The sequence below is a fragment of the Balaenoptera acutorostrata genome, chromosome 9, assembly GCF_949987535.1.
Source record: "Balaenoptera acutorostrata chromosome 9, mBalAcu1.1, whole genome shotgun sequence".
Taxonomy (NCBI): Eukaryota; Metazoa; Chordata; class Mammalia; order Artiodactyla; family Balaenopteridae; genus Balaenoptera; species Balaenoptera acutorostrata.
Genome location: NC_080072.1, coordinates 54,582,007 through 54,602,015, shown reverse-complemented (window position 1 = coordinate 54,602,015; position 20,009 = coordinate 54,582,007). Strand labels below are relative to the sequence as shown.

Below are 20,009 nucleotides of genomic sequence, written 5' to 3'. Positions count from 1 at the left end.
CGGTAGGTAACTATGTTCAAATGACAATGTGTAAAAATGCGAAGGATTATGATTAATAAGATTTTCTGAAAGTAAAAGTTCTTATGAAAAGCAAGAAAGTGCTTCAAAATCCATTTTTTGAAAGAAGCTGGCTACACACTAGACATAAGTATTAGGATGATAATCATCTCAGTTTCTTTAACAAAAGCAACAAAAATCAAAAACAGTAGCCATCAGAATAAAGCTCTTTATTCACCTTCCTTGTTTCAAAGAGTCATGGTAGTTCTTACAGTAGAGAGAGCATTTCTAGCACGTGGTAGCACAGAACCAAGCCACGCTCAAACACGCTGAGCCCCAGCATCTCCCTGGAGGAGTGACAGCTGCAGAAAACCCAGTCAGGGACAGAGGGGAAATGCCAGTGAAATGAGAACCCCAGGTCAAGGCTTGGCTTTAGACTTGGGCTGTGATCCTGGGACATCCAGGCAGGACCAAGCTCAAGCCAGAGAGCAGCTCATTCCCAGGAAGTACTGTGACTGGCCTGGATACAGGCCCCCACAGAGAAGACTCATTTAGGACAAGTGTTCAGCAGGCTGAGAGTGCAAGCCACAGAGGGACACAACATGCTTCTCCCATGGGGAGACTTGCCCTGGCCTCTCAATTAGCTCCAGAAGGCCAAGGGCCTTTGACTTCTTTGTTCATTCAGCGTAACTTTACTGCTGTCTATTCTGTGCCAGGCCCTGTGCCGGCTGCAGAGAACAAAGAGAGGAATCAGACACAGTCCTTACTTTCAGGGAATTCCGAATATGAAAGAAAAATCATAGATTTATAAATAAGTCATTGTGACTCAAGGTAAAAAGGATGCAGAAAGGAGTCAGACAAACTTGGCCCTTGAGGAGTTCACAGCCTAGCAGAGGCCTAGGCTAGGTTGCAACACAGATAATAACACAGGGCAGCCTGTGATAAGGACCAAAGAGAGGCTCAGGCCGTGTGCTCTGGCAGCACAGGGAAGGATGACACAACAGCCACTGGATGACGCATTGGGGAAAATTCACAGCTTATCAGAGAAAACTGAGCAGCCTAATCTGGCCACAGTGGAAGTAATGAATCCTACCGCCTCAGGGAGGGGATTGTGCAGCCTCCGGCTGACCTCTGTGAGTCCCCTGGGCTACCCAACGGGCAGGGTGCAAGGTCTCTTATCTATGGATGCAGCTGCATGATATCCTGTGGATATCTGAGGGGAGACTGGTGACCAGGAGGAACAGGTCCAAATAACAAGGGCCCATGGTAAAGGTTAGGAGCCTAGGAGTGAGTGAACCAGGAGGGCCTCTGGGGTCAAAGGACCACAGCCTACACAGTCCTCTCTTCATGCGCTAGATTAGAGACCTCCAGTCTGCTTTCCTCTTTTCTTCACAGCTGCCATCACCTGCCCTATCTTTTCCATTCTCCGAACCTGACAGTGGCTGAAATGGGCTCAGTTAGGGGACCAGTATCATGGTATAGGTCCCAGGGCCCTGAAGACCTTGGGTAACTGACACTAACAGAGTTGGAGTGCCTACAGCTGTTTCTGTTGGTCACCTGGCACAGAAACAGCTTAAAGTTACAGGGTTGGGTCGGAACTTGTCTGCAGCCTAACCTGTGCGGGCCTCTTTCCCTTCCCACACATTTCGGGGACGAGCTCCAGCCTGTTGTCATTTCTTCTTCACAGCGGCCACCACCTACACCAGCTCTCCAGCCTGGGCTTCATGTCTGCACCCCTTTCTCTCCCTTCCTAAAGGTGTCAGGACTCCTACCTGTTGTTCTTTTCCTCCACAGCTGCCATCACCCCTCTGTTCCTCTCTCTAATCCTCATTCTGGATTACCCCTGTCCCCAATCCTCTTTTCTGGCTATTCCTGAAATATGCACATAGCCCCTGCACCTATTAAGAGTTTCATTGCTAGTCACCAAGGAGAAGCAAACATGAAGCAAAGGGGAAGGAGAAAGGGGAGGGCAATTTAGAGATGGACGGACTTCTTATGAGATCTGGACATCTATGGTCCACACTGGCATGTGACTGAGCTCCCTTCTTTGACTCCCTTCTTGGATGGCCCCAAATAAGTCTTCGTATTCTCATTTTCTCCATCCTTTAACTCTGGTTTTAGAACTTAGCCACCTTCCCTATTCCTGTCTATTTGGGGTATGGTGCCCATGACAGCTTTGCTGAACGAGGTTTCTACTAGTCAGGAGGGGACTGCCCTTTCAGTCCTCTCCCCTCCCCAGTTCCTCCCTGTACCACCGACTCTGCCCACTCCCAAACCCCCATCCCCTCCACTTGCCAACTTGACAGAGGCCTTCTCTGATAGTGGCTTCAATATAAAGAAGTAGAGATGAGTATTCATTATTTTGCCCAACAACTGAAGGTCCTACATGCCAGGCTAAATGTAAACTCCTTTAGTAGGCAATTAGGAGCCACAAATGAGTTTCAACCAGGGAATGGCAATAGAAAGTATCTCACATTATGCCTAGACACTCAATTATAGAAATATTTAGATAAATGTATAAATGAGTGAATGAATGATCATAACTGTGTATTGGGAAGATAACTTTAGCAAATGTATGAGAGGCTAAGGGGATTTTTAAAAGCCCCTCTAAGCCCTTGGCTTAAGCCATACGCTAAAGTAGGTGAAGTTAATCTCTACTTTCATCCTGTAGGACTCTCTACCATCTGACTGGTATAACTGCAACCCCCAGCCTCCTAGGCTGTGTTCCATGACTAAGACTTGCTCTCCAGGGTCATTACTCAGCACGAAATATATTTACCTGATGCCTGTTTAAGGCATTATCCGCCCAAAATAGGGACAAAAAAGATATCTCTCATGATAGAATATCTGTCACAGTAACAGGCTTATGGGGGAAACAATCAAAAGTAAGAGTGACCATCTGCTTTCGTCTGAGAGAACCAGCACTGGCAAAGTGCAGCCCAAATCTGTTAGACAAAGAGGCATCCCTACTTCCTCAACAGTGATTTCAGTAGGTCCGAACAAATACGCCTGATTCAGACCTTTGGGAGACCTTCCTAATGGTGAAGACCTTCTCCATGGGTAAAGGAGTGGCTGGGCCAGGACAACATTCTGAGAAAAACAAACTGAGAAACCCAGCAGCCTGGGCAAGCTCTGGGGCAGATGACTCCAGGCACAATGAAGACACAACTGAGATAATGACATCAGGAGCTACCATCACCCCAAGTTAGAGCCCAACATCTACAAACTACCCTACCAGCTGCATTTATTTTCTTGACTTTTCTCCCTCTTCTAGCCCCATAAACTGTGAACTCCTTGAGGGCAGAGACTGTGGGAAGTTTTGTCCAATGCTTTAAAGTCCTAACCCATGTCCATTTCCCATTAAGAACTATCCTAATAAATGAACTTCAAGTTGATCTTTCATAGGAGTCATGCCATCAGAAACAATAAGTACCATCATCAAGGACCACTGACATTGAGCTTCTCATTTTCTCCCTAGGAGATAATGCTTTCTGGATAAGGGAAGGTTGAGCAGAGCTGCAAAGCTGGAGAAGGTAAGTGACCTCATGATTCTACTATTTTGCCCAATTCCTCTCGAACAGTGAGCCTGTAGAGCTCTGAGCATGATTAGAAGGATGTGTGTGTTTTTGTTATTAAAAACAAAACAATCCACCCACATCTTCCTTTGTGCCATGCCACCTGCTTGTAACCTCATACTTGGATGAGTGGCGAGTCATTTGAAAAGCTGAGTCCTCTGACTTCCATTTTGAGACAAGAGTCCTATATGCAGCCAGGACTTGCTGATCAGGGAGCATGCAGGCACTCTGCCTTTCCTAGGGATGGGAAGAAGAGAAATCACAGACCCAATCCTCTCATTTTACCGATGGAGACCTGAGGCCCAGAGAGTACAGGTGACATGCCCAAGGTTCCAAAGCAAGCCAGTGGAAAAGCCAGGACTACTCTCAACTCACACTTCAGTGCCCTTTCGACTGCAGTAGCTATGGCAAAATTTTCATTTTGCTCTTTGGAGAAGTGAAAAAAGGTAGGGAGCAGAATATTACGTTTTTGGATTCTCTGCAGACTTCAGTAACCTCTGTTATCCTGGCCTCCACTGTCCTGGCTGTGGTTGCCTCCTATGGTAGCCCTTCTATGGAAAGTTGGGTCCTAAGCCAATTAGTTTTGAGTTGGCTCAGAGTTCCTACCAGGGCTGGTGCAGTCCCCTTGCACGTGGCTCAGGATCTCTCGGTCTGTAAACAGGCGGAAGGCAATCTGCTCGCACTCCCGCTTGGTCCCACATTCAAACAAACACCCAAACAAGGCCTCCTTCTCCAGAACAGCCAAATCAGAGTAGCCACAGGGCCCGCAGTGCAAGATCCAGGGGCGGGACCAGCAGGCAGCCTCCAACGGGCTCTGGTTGAGGTAGATGCCTAGGTCGACCCTCCGTTTCTTACTGGTTGGGTGTGAGTACAAGAGCCATGATTCTGACAGGGTTCCAGCTTCTGGCTCCAGCCTCAGTGAGCCGTCCAGCAGATGGCTCTGCTGAATGGTAGGAGCATCTTTGCCAGCAGGGTGCTGGCACCCATCTGGGATCTCCAGGGACCGGAAACTCACCACACTGCCTTGGCAGCCACGAGGGGGCTCACAGAGCTGTTGGCTCAGAGCTGGTTTCTGAAAGCATTCACCATGGTCGGTGCTGAGAGCCTCTGCCCGGCACCTGTTTGGTGTCCGGGCACTGCAATACAGCACAGCGTGGCCAGCCTTCCCAGTTACCTCTGCCACTTCGCACTCCACTGTCACCATGGGCTTAATAAGCCTGCCATGGTGCCATGTGGCTCCTAGGTCATCACTATAGATCATCAGGGAATGAGGCCTGGCTTTATATGGTAGCCGAAAGCAAAAGAACCGGTAAGGGATGTAGTAGGCGTATGCAGGGATGATCAGCCTCCCCGACTGCAGCTGGATGCCATGACCTGGGCCCACAGCAAACGTGGCCCAATGCTCCACCTCTGGGCCAATGACCTCCTCGGTCAGGTCCCTCACCTCGCTCCATGAATAGCCAGCATCCTGACTGCAGATGAAGCAGAGGCGGGTAGCATTCCTGCCTGACACAATCTGTTGACGCTCAGTGACACGGCCCCGCACACAGATGAAGAATAGGTACACACGGCCACTCTTCTGCTCCCACACAGGACAGGGGTTCATGGTCCGATGCCCAGGTAATGTGGCTTCCATCAGTGGCTTCAGGGGTTCCCACTAGACAAAGGGAAGGAAGAAAGAACAGGAGTGAAAGACTAATAGGAGGACATGAGGTTCATTAAAAGCATAATACTGGGGACTTCTCTGATGGTCCAGTGGTTGAGAATCCGCCTTCCAATGCAGGAGACACGGGTTCAATCCCTGGTCGGGGAACTAAGATCCCACATGCCGCATGGCAACTAAGCCCGTGTGCCACAACAAAAGATGCCGCATGGAAAGATCCCGCAACAAAAGATCCTGCATGCCTCAACTAAGACCCGATGCAGCCATAAATAAATAAATAAATATTTTTTAAAAAAGCATGAATACTTCTCAGAGATAAGACATAAATGGTACTGAAATCTATAAAATCACGAAGGCCCAAGTGTTCACTGAATTCTCAAATATTATAGGCTAACTTATCAGCTGCAAAGAGGCAATGCTAGGTATTGTACATGTTATCTTCTCTGTCTGGAACACTCTTCTGCACTTTGTGTACATGCCCAATTCATCGTCCAAAACTCAACTCAAAGTCACCTCCTTTATGAAGCCTTGCATGAGGCTCCCTCCCCCCCCCCCCATTACCAAAGACAATCGGTGGCTTCCTCTCTTTTATTTTTATTTATTTATTTATTTTTGGCTGTGTTGGGTCTTCGTTTCTGTGCGAGGGCTTTCTCTAGTTGCCGGGGGCCACTCTTCATCGCGGTGCGCGGACCTCTCGCTATCGCGGCCTCTCTTGTTGCGGAGCACAGGCTCCAGACGCGCAGGCTCAGTAGTTGTGGCTCACGGGCCCAGCCACTCCGCGGCATGTGGGATCTCCCCAGACCAGGGCTCGAACCCGTGTCCCCTGCATTGGCAGGTGGATTCTCAACCACTGCACCACCAGGGAAGCCCTGTCCCTCCCTGTACACACAGAAGAGTCATAGCACATATTATATACCGTGCAGGCACACCTCGGAGATACTTGAGGTACTTGAGATACTTGAGGCTCAGTTCCAGATCACCGCAATGTCACCATAAAGTGAGTCACACGGATTTTTCTGGTAAATTTATATTTACACTAGGCTGTAGTCTATTAAGTGTGCAATAGCATTATGTCAAAAAAAAATAAACAATGTACATACCTTAATTTAAAAATACTTTATTGCTAAAAAAATGCTAACCACCATTCAGCAAGTTACAATCTTTCTGCTGGTGGAGGGTTTGAAATACCGCAAGAATTACCAATATGTGACACAGAGACTCAAAGTGAGCAAACGCTGTTGGAAAATGGTGCCGACCTGCTTGATGCAAAGTTGCCACAAACCTTCAATTTGTGAAAAACGCATTATCTGTGAAGCACAGTAAAGCGAAGTGCAATAAAATGAGGTATGTCTGTAATTTTTTATGTGACTGGCTCCCTTCCTAGATTATCAGTCTTTTGAAGGTAAAAACCAAATTATTCTGATTTTGTGTTGCCAGTGCCTAGCACAGGACAGGAGCAAAATAAATATTTTTAAAAAGAAAGGACACCTCCCCCCCCAAAAAAAAGAAGAAAAGAAAGAGAAAAGAAAAGAAAGGCCAACACATAGGGAAGTTTTAGGCAAATAAAGGGAAATTTAAGACAAAGATTTTTTTTTTCCTTCCTCTACTACCCCAGGAGGCAATTCATAACGACGTCATTAAAAACTCAAGCATGGAGTCAGAGACACCTAGTTCAAACCCTGCCTTCACCACTCATCATGTGATCTTGGGCAAGTTACTCAATCTCACTTTACCTCCATTTCCTCATCAATTAAATGGAGGATGTAATAACATGCTCACAGAGGGGATGTAAGGATAAAATGAAATAATGCCTAATCAGACATACCACAAAGACCTAATTTCCTTAATATATTTTTAAAACAATATTAGAAATTGGTAAGAAAATTTCCAAAAACCCCAACAGAACTGGGCAAAGAGCAAGATCAGACAACCCAACAGAAAGAGAAAAAAAAAATGAAAATGTGAAGGAAAAGGACTTGCAATTACAACAAACTAGGTAATTTGAACCAAACTTTCTACTGAGAACTAGGATAGATAAAAAAAAATTAAGACAAAAACATCATCTGAAAGCACCAGAAAGGGCTTCCCTGGTGGCGCAGTGGTTGAGAGTCTGCCTGCCAATGCAGGGGACACGGGTTCGAGCCCTGGTCTGGGAAGATCCCACATGCCGCGGAGCAGCTGGGCCCGTGAGCCACAACTGCTGAGCCTGCGTGTCTGGAGCCTGTTCTCCGCAACAACAGAGGCCGCGATAGTGAGAGTCTCACGCACCGCGATGAAGAGTGGCCCCCGCTCGCCGCGACTAGAGAAAGCCCTCGCACAGAAACGAAGACCCAACACAGCAAAAATAAATAAATAAATAAATTTATAAAAAAAAAAAAAAAAAAAAAAAAAAAGCACCAGAAAGCAAACAAGGCCATGAAGAATTATAGGCCAAGAACTGAAAGTTCATTCAGAGCAGCTGACTTGGTATTTTGAGTACCTTTTCCCCTCAGGTATCTCTACTAATTCTCAAAGAGGTAACTGAAAAGCTGAGAAACCAAGCAACTCATTTGACAGCCCTATGGGGCTAGTAGGACAAAAATTAGAGGCCCTGGTAAACCCACCAGGCTTTGAGTTGGAACCTTAAAGGGCTAAGTCCCAGAAGTGCAGGTGAAACTGGATAGACCAGCCCTCACAACCACCACTCTAGAAAACTGGTTGGCATTACCTACAAAAGTAGAATATAAACATACCCTATAATCTAGTAACGCCATTTCTAGATATTAACCCAGCAAAAAGCACGCACATAGTACTGAAAAACACGTGCAGAATATTCAGAGCTGCAGTGTCTATACACATACTCACTAACCTGAATCGCCAACAGCAGTAGAACGGATCAATTCATTGTGTATAGTCATACAATGGAAAATTATGTAACAATGAAAATGAACAAATAAAGCTGTATACAACAATCTGGATAAACCTCAAGAATACTGAACAAAAGAAGCCAAGCATAAAGAATCCATAGATTAAAACCAAGCGAAACTCTAGAGCTATAAATCGGGCTAGTAATTACCTTTGGGGAAGAAGAGAGGGGGCATAAGAGAAGCTTCTAAGGTGCTGGCAATATTCTATTTCTTGAGCTGAGTGTGAGTCCGCAAGTGTTGGCTTTGTCAATTCACAGAGCTGACATTTATGTTTTGTGCACTTGACAATTATGTTGTTTTATGTTTTCTGTATCTGTTATCACTTTACATGAAAAACATTTTTAAGGTAGTATTAAGACTATAAACTTGGACTTCTCTGGTGGCGCAATGGTTAAGAATCCGCCTGCCACCACAATGTAATAACTCTAATAGTTACATAACTGTGGAGTTAGAGTTCACTGAGATTGGTCATGCTGTTTGACTTCACTCATTTATTTATATAAAAAACATATATTGTGCACCTTTAACATAAAAGGCACTGTGAAGGCTTCTCAAGATGTAATATTTAGAATATATTAAAGTTACTCCATCTTTAGTTTCAATGTTATAAATTAACACAGGAAGTACAGTGTTATGATCAGTTGCCTCATATCCTGTCTGGAAAGGGGTTAAAAAAAAAAAAAAAAGAATCCGCCTGCCAACACAGGGGACATGGGTTTGAGCCCTGGGCCAGGAAGATACCACATGTCGCGGAGCAACTAAGCCCGTGTGCCACAACTACTGAGCTTGCATGCCACAACTACTGAAGCCTGCGCGCCTAAAGCCTGTGCTCTACAACAAGAAGCCACCGCAATGAGAAGCCTGCGCACCGCAACAAGAGTAGCCCCCGCTTGTTGCAACTAGAGAAAGCCTGCACGCAGCAACAAAGACCCAATGCAGCCAAAAATAAATTAAATTTTTTTAAAAAATTAAAAAAAAAAAGACTATATACTTGTACTTCGTTTCTGTATGAAGAAGCACTAGAAGGATACATAAGAAACAAGTGACTGCCTATAAGAGGCAGAGGACTGGGAATCGGATGTATATACCTTTTTACACTGTTTTTATTCTTCAGCAATATGAAAGTATTAACCACCCTAAACAAAAAATAAGATTTTAAAAAATTAACTCCTGCATGAATGAGCAAAGCATATTATTAAGCAAAGCTCAGATCACAGAATCTGAGTTATAAGGACCTTGTGCTAACTCACATCCTACAGAAGATTCTCCTCTAAGTCTTGTGGATAAAGGCCATTCAGTCTCTCCTTCAACTGGTCTAGGGACAGGGAACTCACTATCTCTGGGGCAGCCCATTCTATACCAGAGTGCCTTGTACATTGTAAACACTTCAAACATTATGTGCCAAAGTCAACTTAATTATTGGGCAGAAGCCCACCTTCCTCCACGAAGCTCTCCCAGATTGGCTAACTGATCAAGGATTGCTTCCTAAGTCCTCTCAAATGGTTTTCTTCCTCGCTGGAAACTATATGCATGAGAAGTCCACATCGCTGTCTGATCTGATTGCATTTTAAACCAATGGAGGCAGGGTCCTCAGTTCCTTGTGACTCTTGGGTAATCAAAACTCAGAAGGCCACCAGCAGGAAGGGGCGGCCAGGCCTGCCTCGAGAGGGAGAGAAAAGGCACCCACAGAGCTGACTCCAGAGCCTTGAAGACACCACCAGAGAGAGGAGATAAAGAAAGCACTGTGGATGTCAGAGAAGGAAAAGACCGTGTCTGGATATGGGAAATCCAGGGAGAAATCACCTTCTATTCTGCTCATTTTTAACACACCCACTTCAAGTATCAGCTTAGATGCCATGCCCTGCACGACAGCTTCTCTGATCCCAGCTGCATTTGAACTCCTAAGGAAACACCTCACTCTGCATAAACCTGCCTTGTGACAATTTGTGGATTCTGGGTGGGAGTTTTGGACAGTTACATCTGTGCACAGCTTTGTTTTCTCTCTATAATTTGGTTGTGCAAATTCTTCCCAAAGAGGGGTCAGAGTCTATCAATTTTTGCATCCCCCTCCCTTCACAACATCCCCTGACTTAATGCCTGGTACTTGGTAGGTGCTCAATAAATGTTGAAGGGAAGAAAAAAGGAAGGGAAAGAGAAAGGAAGAAAGATGACAGAGGGAGAGAGGAACGGAGGAAAGTGGGAGGAAGGAAGAAGGGATGGAAGGAAGAAGGATCACAGAAGTGCTCTCAGATGGAAACAATAATCTATAAACAATGTATGGAGGCTCTTCTCCACGTTCCTCCAGTACGTGTCTCCTCTCCCTTCCAAGTGCCAACAAGAGGGTCTGGGGAGCAGATTTAATTTTCTATTGTCACCTTGGGGATAGTACCCCTGTGTCCTTAGCACCCTGTGGGAAACCAACACTTCAGGGATAGCACTGAATATGTGATCTGATGAGAAGTAACAGCTGCAAACTCATTTGGATGGTTAAAATTGCTCAGATCAACAACCTTGAGCAGGATCCAGGAAGATATAAGAAATCCATTAACACAGATACTCCCTTTAAGAACAGGAAGAAAGGGCTTCCCTGGTGGCGCAGTGGTTGAGAGTCTGCCTGCCAATGCAGGGGACATGGGTTCGAGCCCTGGTCTGGGAAGATCCCACATGCCGCGGAGCAATTAGGCCCATGAGCCACAACTACTGAGCCTGCGCGTCTGGAGCCTGTGCTCCACAACAAGAGAGGCCGCGACAGTGAGAGGCCTGCGCACCGCGATGAAGAGTGGCCCCCCCACTTGCCACAACTAGAGAAAGCCCTCGCGCAGAAACGAAGACCCAACACAGCCATAAATAAATTAATTAATTAATTTAAAAAAAAAAAAAAAAGAACAGGAAGAAAAAAATTATTGGGCAGTCTAGTCATTGGGAAGTCAGAAGCTCAGCCATCCTTACTAGCTGAGAGGAGAAAATGAAATGGGCCAGATATGTCTAATATAAAGTTGACATGAAGCTGGAAAAAAATGTGAACAAAACATGAAAGCATTAGAAGCCAAATGATCTCAACCAGGTGGAAGCAATGGCACACAAACAAGCTGAGGCTTGACAGAGATAAAACAAGTCTTGGGCTTAAAAATTTAGATGGAGAAACGTGATTAAAGAACAACAAATGTAATGGCCAACAAGCATATGAAAAGATACTGAACACTGCTAATAATTAGAGGAATGCAAATCAAAATCATAATGAAATCAGTTCATATCCATTAGGATGGCTACTATCAAAAACCCCCCACAAAACAAAGTAAGTGTTGGTGAGGATGTGGAGAAATACAAAATGGTACAGTCACTGTGGAAAACAGTATGGAGGTTCCTCAAAAATTTTAAATATCAATAGAATTACCACATGATCACCTTCTAGGTCTATATCCAAAAGAATTGAAAGAACAGTCTTGAAGAGACATTTGCACACCCATGTTCACAATAGCCAAACGGTGGGAGCAACTTAAGTGTCCATCAACCGATGAATGGATAAACAAAATGGATAAAGGAATGAATGGATAAACGAAAGGGATAAATGAAATAATAGATTAACATACAATAAGAAGGAAATCCTGACATAATGCTATGACATGGATGAACCTTGAGGATGTTATACTAAGTAAATAAACCAATCACCAAAAGACAAAATATTGCATGATTCCACTTACATGAAGTATCTAAAGTAATCAAATTCATAGAAACAAAGTACAATAGTAATTTCTAGGGGCTTGGAGAGGGGGAAATGATTTGTTCAATGAGTATAAAGTTACAGTCATGCACTGATGAATAAGTTCTAGAGACCTGTTGCATAACAATGTAATACAGTTAACAATACTGCAATGTACACTTAAAATGGTTAAGATGGAAAGTTTTACATTAGGAGTATTTTACCACAATTAAAACTGTTTTAAGAAGAACAAAAAATGTGGAAAAGTCTTGGAGGTTTTAGTTGACCATCTACTTAACGTTTATGCAGCTACCAAAAAAGTAAATGTCGGACTTCCCTGGTGGCGCAGTGGTTAAGAATCCGCCTGCCAATGCAGGGGACACGGGTTTGAGCCCTGGTCCAGGAAGATCCCACATGCCGCGGAGCAGCTAAGCCCGTGCACCACAACTACTGAGCCTGCGCTCTAGAGCCCGTGAGCCACAACTACTGAAGCCTGTGCGCCTACAGCCTGTGCTCCGCAACAAGAGAAGCCACCGCAATGAGAAGCCCACGCACCACAACGAAGAGTAGCTCCCCCGCTCACCACAACTAGAGAAAGCCGGCGCGCAGCAACAAAGACCCAACACAGCCAAAAATAAATAAATAAATAAATAAATAAATTTATTAAAAAAAAAAAAAGTAAATGTCTCTTTACCTTAGGCTGTATTAAAAGGATACAAGATGGGATAGCCACCTCACTGCTGAACTGGTCAATCTATCCCTAGGGTCCTAAGTTCAATTCTGAGTACCATACTTTGAAAAAAGACACTGACATCCCACACCAGGTCCCAAGGACAGTAATCACAGTTTTCAAGGGACCAGAAACCAAATCAAGACTGTGGTCTAAGAAGCTGCGAAAAGAACTGAAGCTGTTGAACCCAAAAAATAGAAGACTCAGAGGGTGTGAATACCGTTTTCAGATACATCAAAGAGCAGTTCTCCAGAAAAGGGACTTTACCTATATAATGTACAGAAGGCAGAACAAGACCAATGGGTAATTAATAGAGAAGTACAGATCGTCTCATTCAAAAAAAAAAAAAAAGTTAACAGTTGCTACAGGATTAAGTTCCTCATTTGAGGAGTTGTGTAAGTAGACCCTTAATAGAAGATGACTAATGTTGAGTTCCTACTATGTAATTGCTATTATTAATTATATTTTGCAGACAATGAAACAGAGAAGAGTCAGGTATTCAAGTTCACAGCCAATAAATGATAGGTCTTGCCTGACTCCAAAGCCAGGCTCTTAACCACTAAGCTATTAGTAGCTACCAATGGAATACAGATTTCTATATTGGGAAAGAAGTTGGGCTGATAATTCTTCTAACTTTAAGATACTACAATTAAGTAAATGAGAGAATTAATGTGAATAAAATAAAGAGAAGAGAGAATGAGTTAAAGTGGACACATCTGTGAATGTGTGTGACTACTGGGCAGTGAGGTTATGTAACAGGTATGGTCTGATAAAAAACGCTTAACTGCCCAACTGTCTGTGACAGAAAGCAGGGCAACATAACCACAGGCATTGCCTGTCCTGGAGGAAACAAAAGAGCTAGAACTCCAAGTAGGGCTACAGGACACCCGGGATATAAGCAGAGGTTTGACCCTGGGAAGCCACAAGAAAGACTTGTGACAAGGTGTAAGAGCAGGGAATGGAAATTCCCTGAAGTAAAAAACTTCCCTACAGGGAAATGTGAGTAAGTCAACAAAAGCAAAGACAGGAGTTGCTGGCAAGGGCCACCCTCAGCAGAATAGCATTTGCACTGTAACAGCAAAACAAGGCATCCCTATGGACATGAAGTTTTAATGGTGAGGTTTCTGTGAGTAGAAAAGCAGAGCAGGTTAGAGGGATTAAAGTACCTCTTATAAAAAATATATGTATGTGTGTAACTCTCAAATCCATTGTCTCACCTGATCCTCACTTCAGCAATCTCTGAGAGATAAAAGGCAACAATGAGAAAAGTGGGATCTGAAGTAACCCTGTAGTTCATAGGCCCAAGGGCAGCAACCATTCTCTCCCCCATAAAAACACAGTAAACATGTGCTACTTAGGGACAAGGGCACCAAACCCATTTCTGCCTCTTATTAGGTGTGTGCCTAAGGCAAGTCACTTTACTTCCGAGCTCCAGCTTGCTGTTGTAAAACGGGCATCATAATATTTACCTCACATAAAGCATAGGGGAGAGGAAGAGCAGGAATGGGAAGAGGAGCGGGAGTATGGGTGCTGTCATCCTCCCCCGCATCTTCCGGTAGTTGTGGTCTTGAACAAGCTACCTACCTGTTGGAGCACCAGGATCCCTCATCAGCAAAACTGGATTAACAATGCTTACTTCTTTTGATGACTTATGAGGATAAAAGAGAATGTGAATGAAAAAGAAAAGCACACCACATGTTGGCCAAACTGAACAAACCATGGAGGCCTCTAGTCAGAGACTGAGTTTGAAGCCTGCTTTTACTGCTTTATTATAGCTGTGTGACCTTGAGCAAATAGCAACCTCTCTGAGCCTCAGTTTCCTCATCTGTAAAATGTGACTGACTATAGTTCCTACGTCACAGAATGGCTGTGAGATTCAGTGTGCCCCTGGCACACAGTAAGTACTCAGTAACTGACAGCATTGCTGTTACTGCTTTTTTTCCTCCTCAGCTCTGATACAAGGCTTTTCTTGCACTGATGGGAAAAGACACAGACTCTGACATACTCAGAGCAGTGTAGAAACTGAGGCCCAGGCTCAGATCTGGGATAAGCAGTCACCTGTACTGAGTGCCCAGTCCTCAACCCTCGCCTCAGCACCAGGTGGAGAGCATCCTCATCCCTGCTCGAGGAGCGCTTCTCTGCAAAGGCCAGGAAGGTGTGGGTAGGGGGCACATAGAGCAAGGCTGGGATCCGGTAGGTGATCCCTCTCTTGTCCTCCTGCTGGAACAGAGGGCTGTTGAAGGAGCACGATGTCATTTCTTCCATGACCTCTGCAAGGATAGGAGGCAGATAAACGTGTGTCCACATTCAAATGCTGGCTTGTATACAAGTTCTGCTCTATCATTCCACTTCTGGAGATCACTGGGAGGCAAAGATGTATTCAAATGTTTATTTTTTTATACAAAAGTAACATCATGATCTCAACAGTACGAAGCATGCAATAGGCACTCTCATCTAACAAGAAGTCTATCCTCCAGACTCTGTGGGAGGCTCCTATGCAGCCTGTGTCAAGTGTCTCTCCAGAGAGATTCTGTATGTGCTTCTGCCGAGCATTCAGAGGTATTACCAGCCCGGATGGTTTCTAATGTCAATTTCTTGGCGTGGAGTTTTTAGGCCATTCAGGTAATATAAACATAAACCCAAATCCATATGAGGGAATGCCTGTGGTTAAGAATTCTCCAGGCAGGTAGATGGGGATGATGTGTGCAAATTGGTCTCAAGTGATTCTGAAGAAATATTAGACACACACATTTATGTGTGTATGTATGTATGTACGTATGTATGTATGTATACATGAAGAGACAAGGACAGAGATAGAGACAGAGACAGAGAGGAAATGATATAGCAAACGGGGTAAAATGTTAAAAATTGGTAAGTCTGTATGAAAGTTATATGGGAATCTTTGTCCTGTTTTTTTTTAAAATAAATTTATTTATTTATTAAAAAAAAAAAAAAAAAAGAACTCTCCAGGCAAACTTTTCCCTTCTATTGGAGCCTAGAAGAGGCAATCTTCTTTGTCATCTCTGTCAGTAGTAAGATTTCTTTTTCCTACTCCACTTGATCAGAGGATACAGATTTTCAAGGCATCTAGCTTCATGCGGGGATCTCACTTTCAACCAGAGTCAAACCCAGGTGGGCCCACAGTTTCATTCACTGTAACAGCAGGTATATTAAAGCCCAAGCTTCTAGGTAAGTGGGACATGCAAACATCTAGGGCAGCTGAGGTCAGGTAAAGGGGCTAACTTCTCCAGTTTTCAGTTTACTCTTGGTTTTTAGGCCTGGGGATTTCTCTTACTTTCTTGCAAACTCAGCTATAAAAGACTTTGTTATATTTATCCACCATTTTACAGGTATCCACCATTTTACAGGTTAGCTAGCCTGCCATAATGTTGAAAATGGAAATCTCTAGGTACATTTCTCAAAGAAAATCAGGTGTTCAACTTCTCAGAGGCCCAAAAAGGGAATCCAGTCAGACAGACAGAACCAAGCTTAGAATTATTATATTTTCTCTCACCACCTGTCATCCAAGCTCTGTCTTCCAAGTCATTTGTAAAAATAATCAGGCTGTAAGAATGAGGCCCATAAGGCCTTACTCATTTATTTAATAAATATTTCTGAGTGCCCACTCAGAAAGTTAGGCCATAAAGTAGGTGCTGAGGAGACAGAAAGGAATCAGAGGTCCCTGCCCTCAAGAAACCCACATCCAGGTGAGCAAAACAGACATATACATAGACAATTACAATATCATGTAGTAAGTGCTACTTTAGAGGTCAACATGAGAGCATGCAGGAAAACAGAAAAGGGCAACTGTCCAGATGAAGGCAGCAGTGGTGGACTTTCGGAGGGGTAATAGGCCACGGGATCTCCTGTCTCATATCCTATACTCTGGGCCTGGAACATTCAGATAGGCACAGACCTCACTCACTCACCTCCTTCAGCTCTATTCAAACATCATCCAATCAGTGAGGCCTTCCCTGACAACTCCCTTGCCCCTCTCTATCCTCTTTTCCTGCTCTATTCTCCATGCCACTTACCATCACCCGTATATTATACTTATTTAATATACCCCACAGAATAGAAGTTCCATGAAGGGCAGGGATATGTCTGTTTTATTCCCTGATATGCCTCTACACCTAGAACCTTGCCTGGTAATTCATAGGCACTTGACAAATATTCATTGAATGACTGAATGAATGGGTGAGCTGGATCTTAAAGGATGAATAGTGGGTTAGCCAAATGAAGGGTGAAAAGGAGAAGGGCAGAGGGAGTGGATGTGAAAAGCCTAAAGGTCACAGAAAACACAGTGAGCTGTGGGGACTCGCGGTAATCCAGTATGACTACAGTGGAGTGCAAAAGCTGTGAGCAAAGGTGGGACTGAAGGGGTCAGGTGAGTGCAAATCCTGGGAGGCTTTGATACCTTATTAAAGTGTTTATTCCCACAGGTAGGGAGCCACTCAACAGTTTTTGGCAGAGGAATGCCAAGATCAAGTATGCACTTAAGACCTCTCTCTCAGGTAACCTTCTGGGCAATGAACTGAAGGGGAAAGTTGCACTGCTTTGGGCTACAGCCTCATAGTGTCAGTCAAGACAAGCTATGTCATTGACAGCATATGAATGATTTATTTAGCATATGAATTCATTTAGCATAGGAATAATTCATTTCACTTGTTTCTAACCTAAAGCGAGAAGAATCACATCTCACTATCTGAGGGGGTGGGGAGGTGGCCTCCTGAGTCCGGAAGAAAAGCCTCCCCTCATTCCAATTCTGGGCTCTCAGTTGTCTTCCTCACACCGTACTTGAGCACACCTCTCTCTCCCCAATTCAGGCTCTCCTGCCAGAGGGTCAGGCTTTCTTCTAAGTAAAGATCTGTCCCTGGGCCAAGCTGGTGTAATGGTTTAGAACATAAGGTCTGGACCAGGCCAGGACTGCATGAACTTGGGCATGTTATTTAACTTCTCTATGCTTCTGGATCCTCATTTATAAGATTCAGTAGAATGGGTGAAAGAATTAAGTTAAAAAGTTTAAGTGTCTGTTACAGGGCCCATGACACAGTATGAGCTCAATATAGGACAGTTACTATTTTTAGACTGTCAATCACTACATATTCTAGTTTTACTCCTTGAAACCTGTGGATGATGATGATGATAAAGCCAACACAATTACAACCCCCCTTCTTAAAAGTATTTAAATCCCTCGGCACCTCTGGGAGAGGTCACATTTTAAACTCTTATAAGATATATAAGTTAATATCAATACTATTAATCATCAGCCAACACATGATTATTGGTTAACACCAAAACAGGATGTCTCTGGGTGGTAAGAAGAATGAAGCACAGAATAAGCATGGGAATGGGCAGGGAGGACTAGGAAAAAAGAAAAGGAGAGGAAGGGAAGAGAGCACATAAGGAGAAGCACAAGTTCTTACTGCATGACCTTGTGCTAGTCAGTTAATCGCTCTATGTCTTGGATTCCTTGCTTATAAAATGTGGATGACAATAATACCTACCTAAGATGACTGAATGAAGAACCACTCAAAAATGTTTTATAAACTTTAAAGCACTATGTAAGGAAAAGTAATATAAATTCAGATGTCTTCACAATTTCACTTATGGCTTTGCTATCACTATAACAATTAGAGTCCCTATCATTACTTTTTATTAATTATGCTGATCATGTTGATGACAATGGTAACACAGGTGGTGACTCTGGCATTGATACCCAAACTGCTTTGCACAAACCGTAAGCCGGGAGCTAGGGACAGAGATGAATCAGATATAGTTCTGCTCTGGAGTTGTTCATTTTAGCAGAGAACTCAATGTGATTAATTGCCGCTCCATATAATCACCTTTCAATCAAGCCCTCCTTGCTCTCTCACTGGAAGAAAGTATAGTGTAGCATGGACTTTGAAGACTGACTTGGCTTTGACACTAGCAAGTCAAATTTACCTCTGAGCCTCAGTTTCCTCACTTGTAATGGAGATAATACCACCTATTTCTCAAGCTTGAAGAACAGTGTAATTCCACAGACTCCAATTAATCCAGAGCAGCAAGCAGCCTCCAGTGAACCCCGGAAGGAGGCCTCCTTTCTTTATTCACTCCTAACTACTAATACTTAAGGAGCACCCGTCACACGTCAGGCCTTTGAAGATCCTGTGGTCCAAACCCTTCTCATGGTACACATGGGAAAACTCAGGCCCACAGAGGGGAATAAACTCCTCTAAGGCCACTCAATGAGTCAGTAACAAAACCCGGACCAAGGCCCAGGTCTCCTAAGTTTCAGCTCAGGGCTCTCTGCTGCCCACAGACCCTCTTTAGTAAGAAGGGTTTTCCCAGTCTCAGATCCCTTTCATCTCTAAATAAGTTTGGCTTCTGTCGAAGGAAAACAAAAACAGACCTAGCCAAGAATACTTTCTGGCTCTGTCTGAGATCCTAGCCAACTGGGGTGTGTCTGACCCAATATTCCCCGCAGACTGGATTCCCTAAGCCCAGATAGTGCTGCCAAACCTGTCCCCAGAGTCACAGCGCCCCACGTTTTGGGGGGCTCTCCAGTCTCCCAGCCCCACTCACCTGCGCGGGACCCCGGCTCCTCCATCTCTCTTGGTAGGTCTGGGCGCGGGGTCAGCCCTCACGTCTCGGACACTGAAGCCCGGGAGAATGACCAACGCTGGGGAGACAGGAGAGGGACTGCGGACGCGGACACAAACCACGAAAAGTAAAGAAGCAGGCCGACAGAGACCTCGAGAGGCCGGCAGCGGGGCTGACAGACCCAAGACACCGAGAACAGCAGGTAGGAAAGCCGGTCCCGGACGCGCGGAGGCCGCAGCCCGCCGGCGGTTGGGACAGGCCGTTGGCTGCGGCGAGGAGTCGGCCCCGCCCCCTCGGGACGTTGCAGTCAAAGCCCCACCCCTCTCCTTCCGCCGCCCGGTGCCTTCGCGGCCCAGACTGGGATATCCCTCCTCTCTCCGGCACCCAGTCCCGACCCAGCCGTGGCTTAGGATTTGCCCCTTCCTTTCCCACCACCCGACCACCACCCCCTCCAACGGCTGCGCAGCTCCCTGGCTCCGCCCCTCACCCCTCCATTCCGCTCCTCTCTGTCTTTAGTCCCCTTTTCCCACGCTCCCACCTATTGGTTGCCGGTCTGTTGATGGGTATCACGCTTAAAACTTCCCTGGACAGCTTGAGAGTGGAGCGAAGGTTCCGGGCCTCAGAGGGGACTCAACTAAAAGGTCTAGAGATCCAGAGCATTGGGCAACCCACCCTTAAGAAAATAAAAATTATATTTATATGTGTTATTTTATATATGTATGTGTGTGCATGTGTATATATTTTTTGAGAAAATAATAGTATTAGATTACGACCCTCTGAATAAGATAAAAACCCACAAATCCACATTCATGCACAATTGAATAAATATTATAAACAGGGGCGAAAGGAAAGC

General features: G+C 44.7%; 1 protein-coding gene across 4 annotated transcripts; it reads right to left on the bottom strand.

Moving 5' to 3' along the window:
- Positions 1 to 212: 212 nt before the first annotated feature.
- On the bottom strand, positions 213 to 19,580 carry NEU3 (neuraminidase 3). Of its 4 annotated transcripts, none has more exons than XM_057553324.1 (3): positions 19,139 to 19,580; positions 14,156 to 14,932; positions 213 to 5,229 (listed from the first exon to the last, which is right to left on the bottom strand). In XM_057553324.1, exon 3 carries the CDS (start codon positions 5,206 to 5,208, stop codon positions 4,150 to 4,152), a length of 1,059 nt encoding a protein of 352 aa, XP_057409307.1. In that variant the 5' UTR covers positions 5,209 to 5,229; positions 14,156 to 14,932; positions 19,139 to 19,580; the 3' UTR covers positions 213 to 4,149. The 4 variants fall into 4 exon arrangements, with proteins under 4 accessions (XP_057409307.1, XP_057409306.1, XP_007173802.2 ...); XM_057553323.1 differs by having other exon boundaries at positions 14,630 to 14,932; positions 19,139 to 19,577; XM_007173740.2 differs by having other exon boundaries at positions 14,630 to 14,841; positions 19,139 to 19,577.
- Between the last annotated feature and the right edge of the window lie 429 nt (positions 19,581 to 20,009).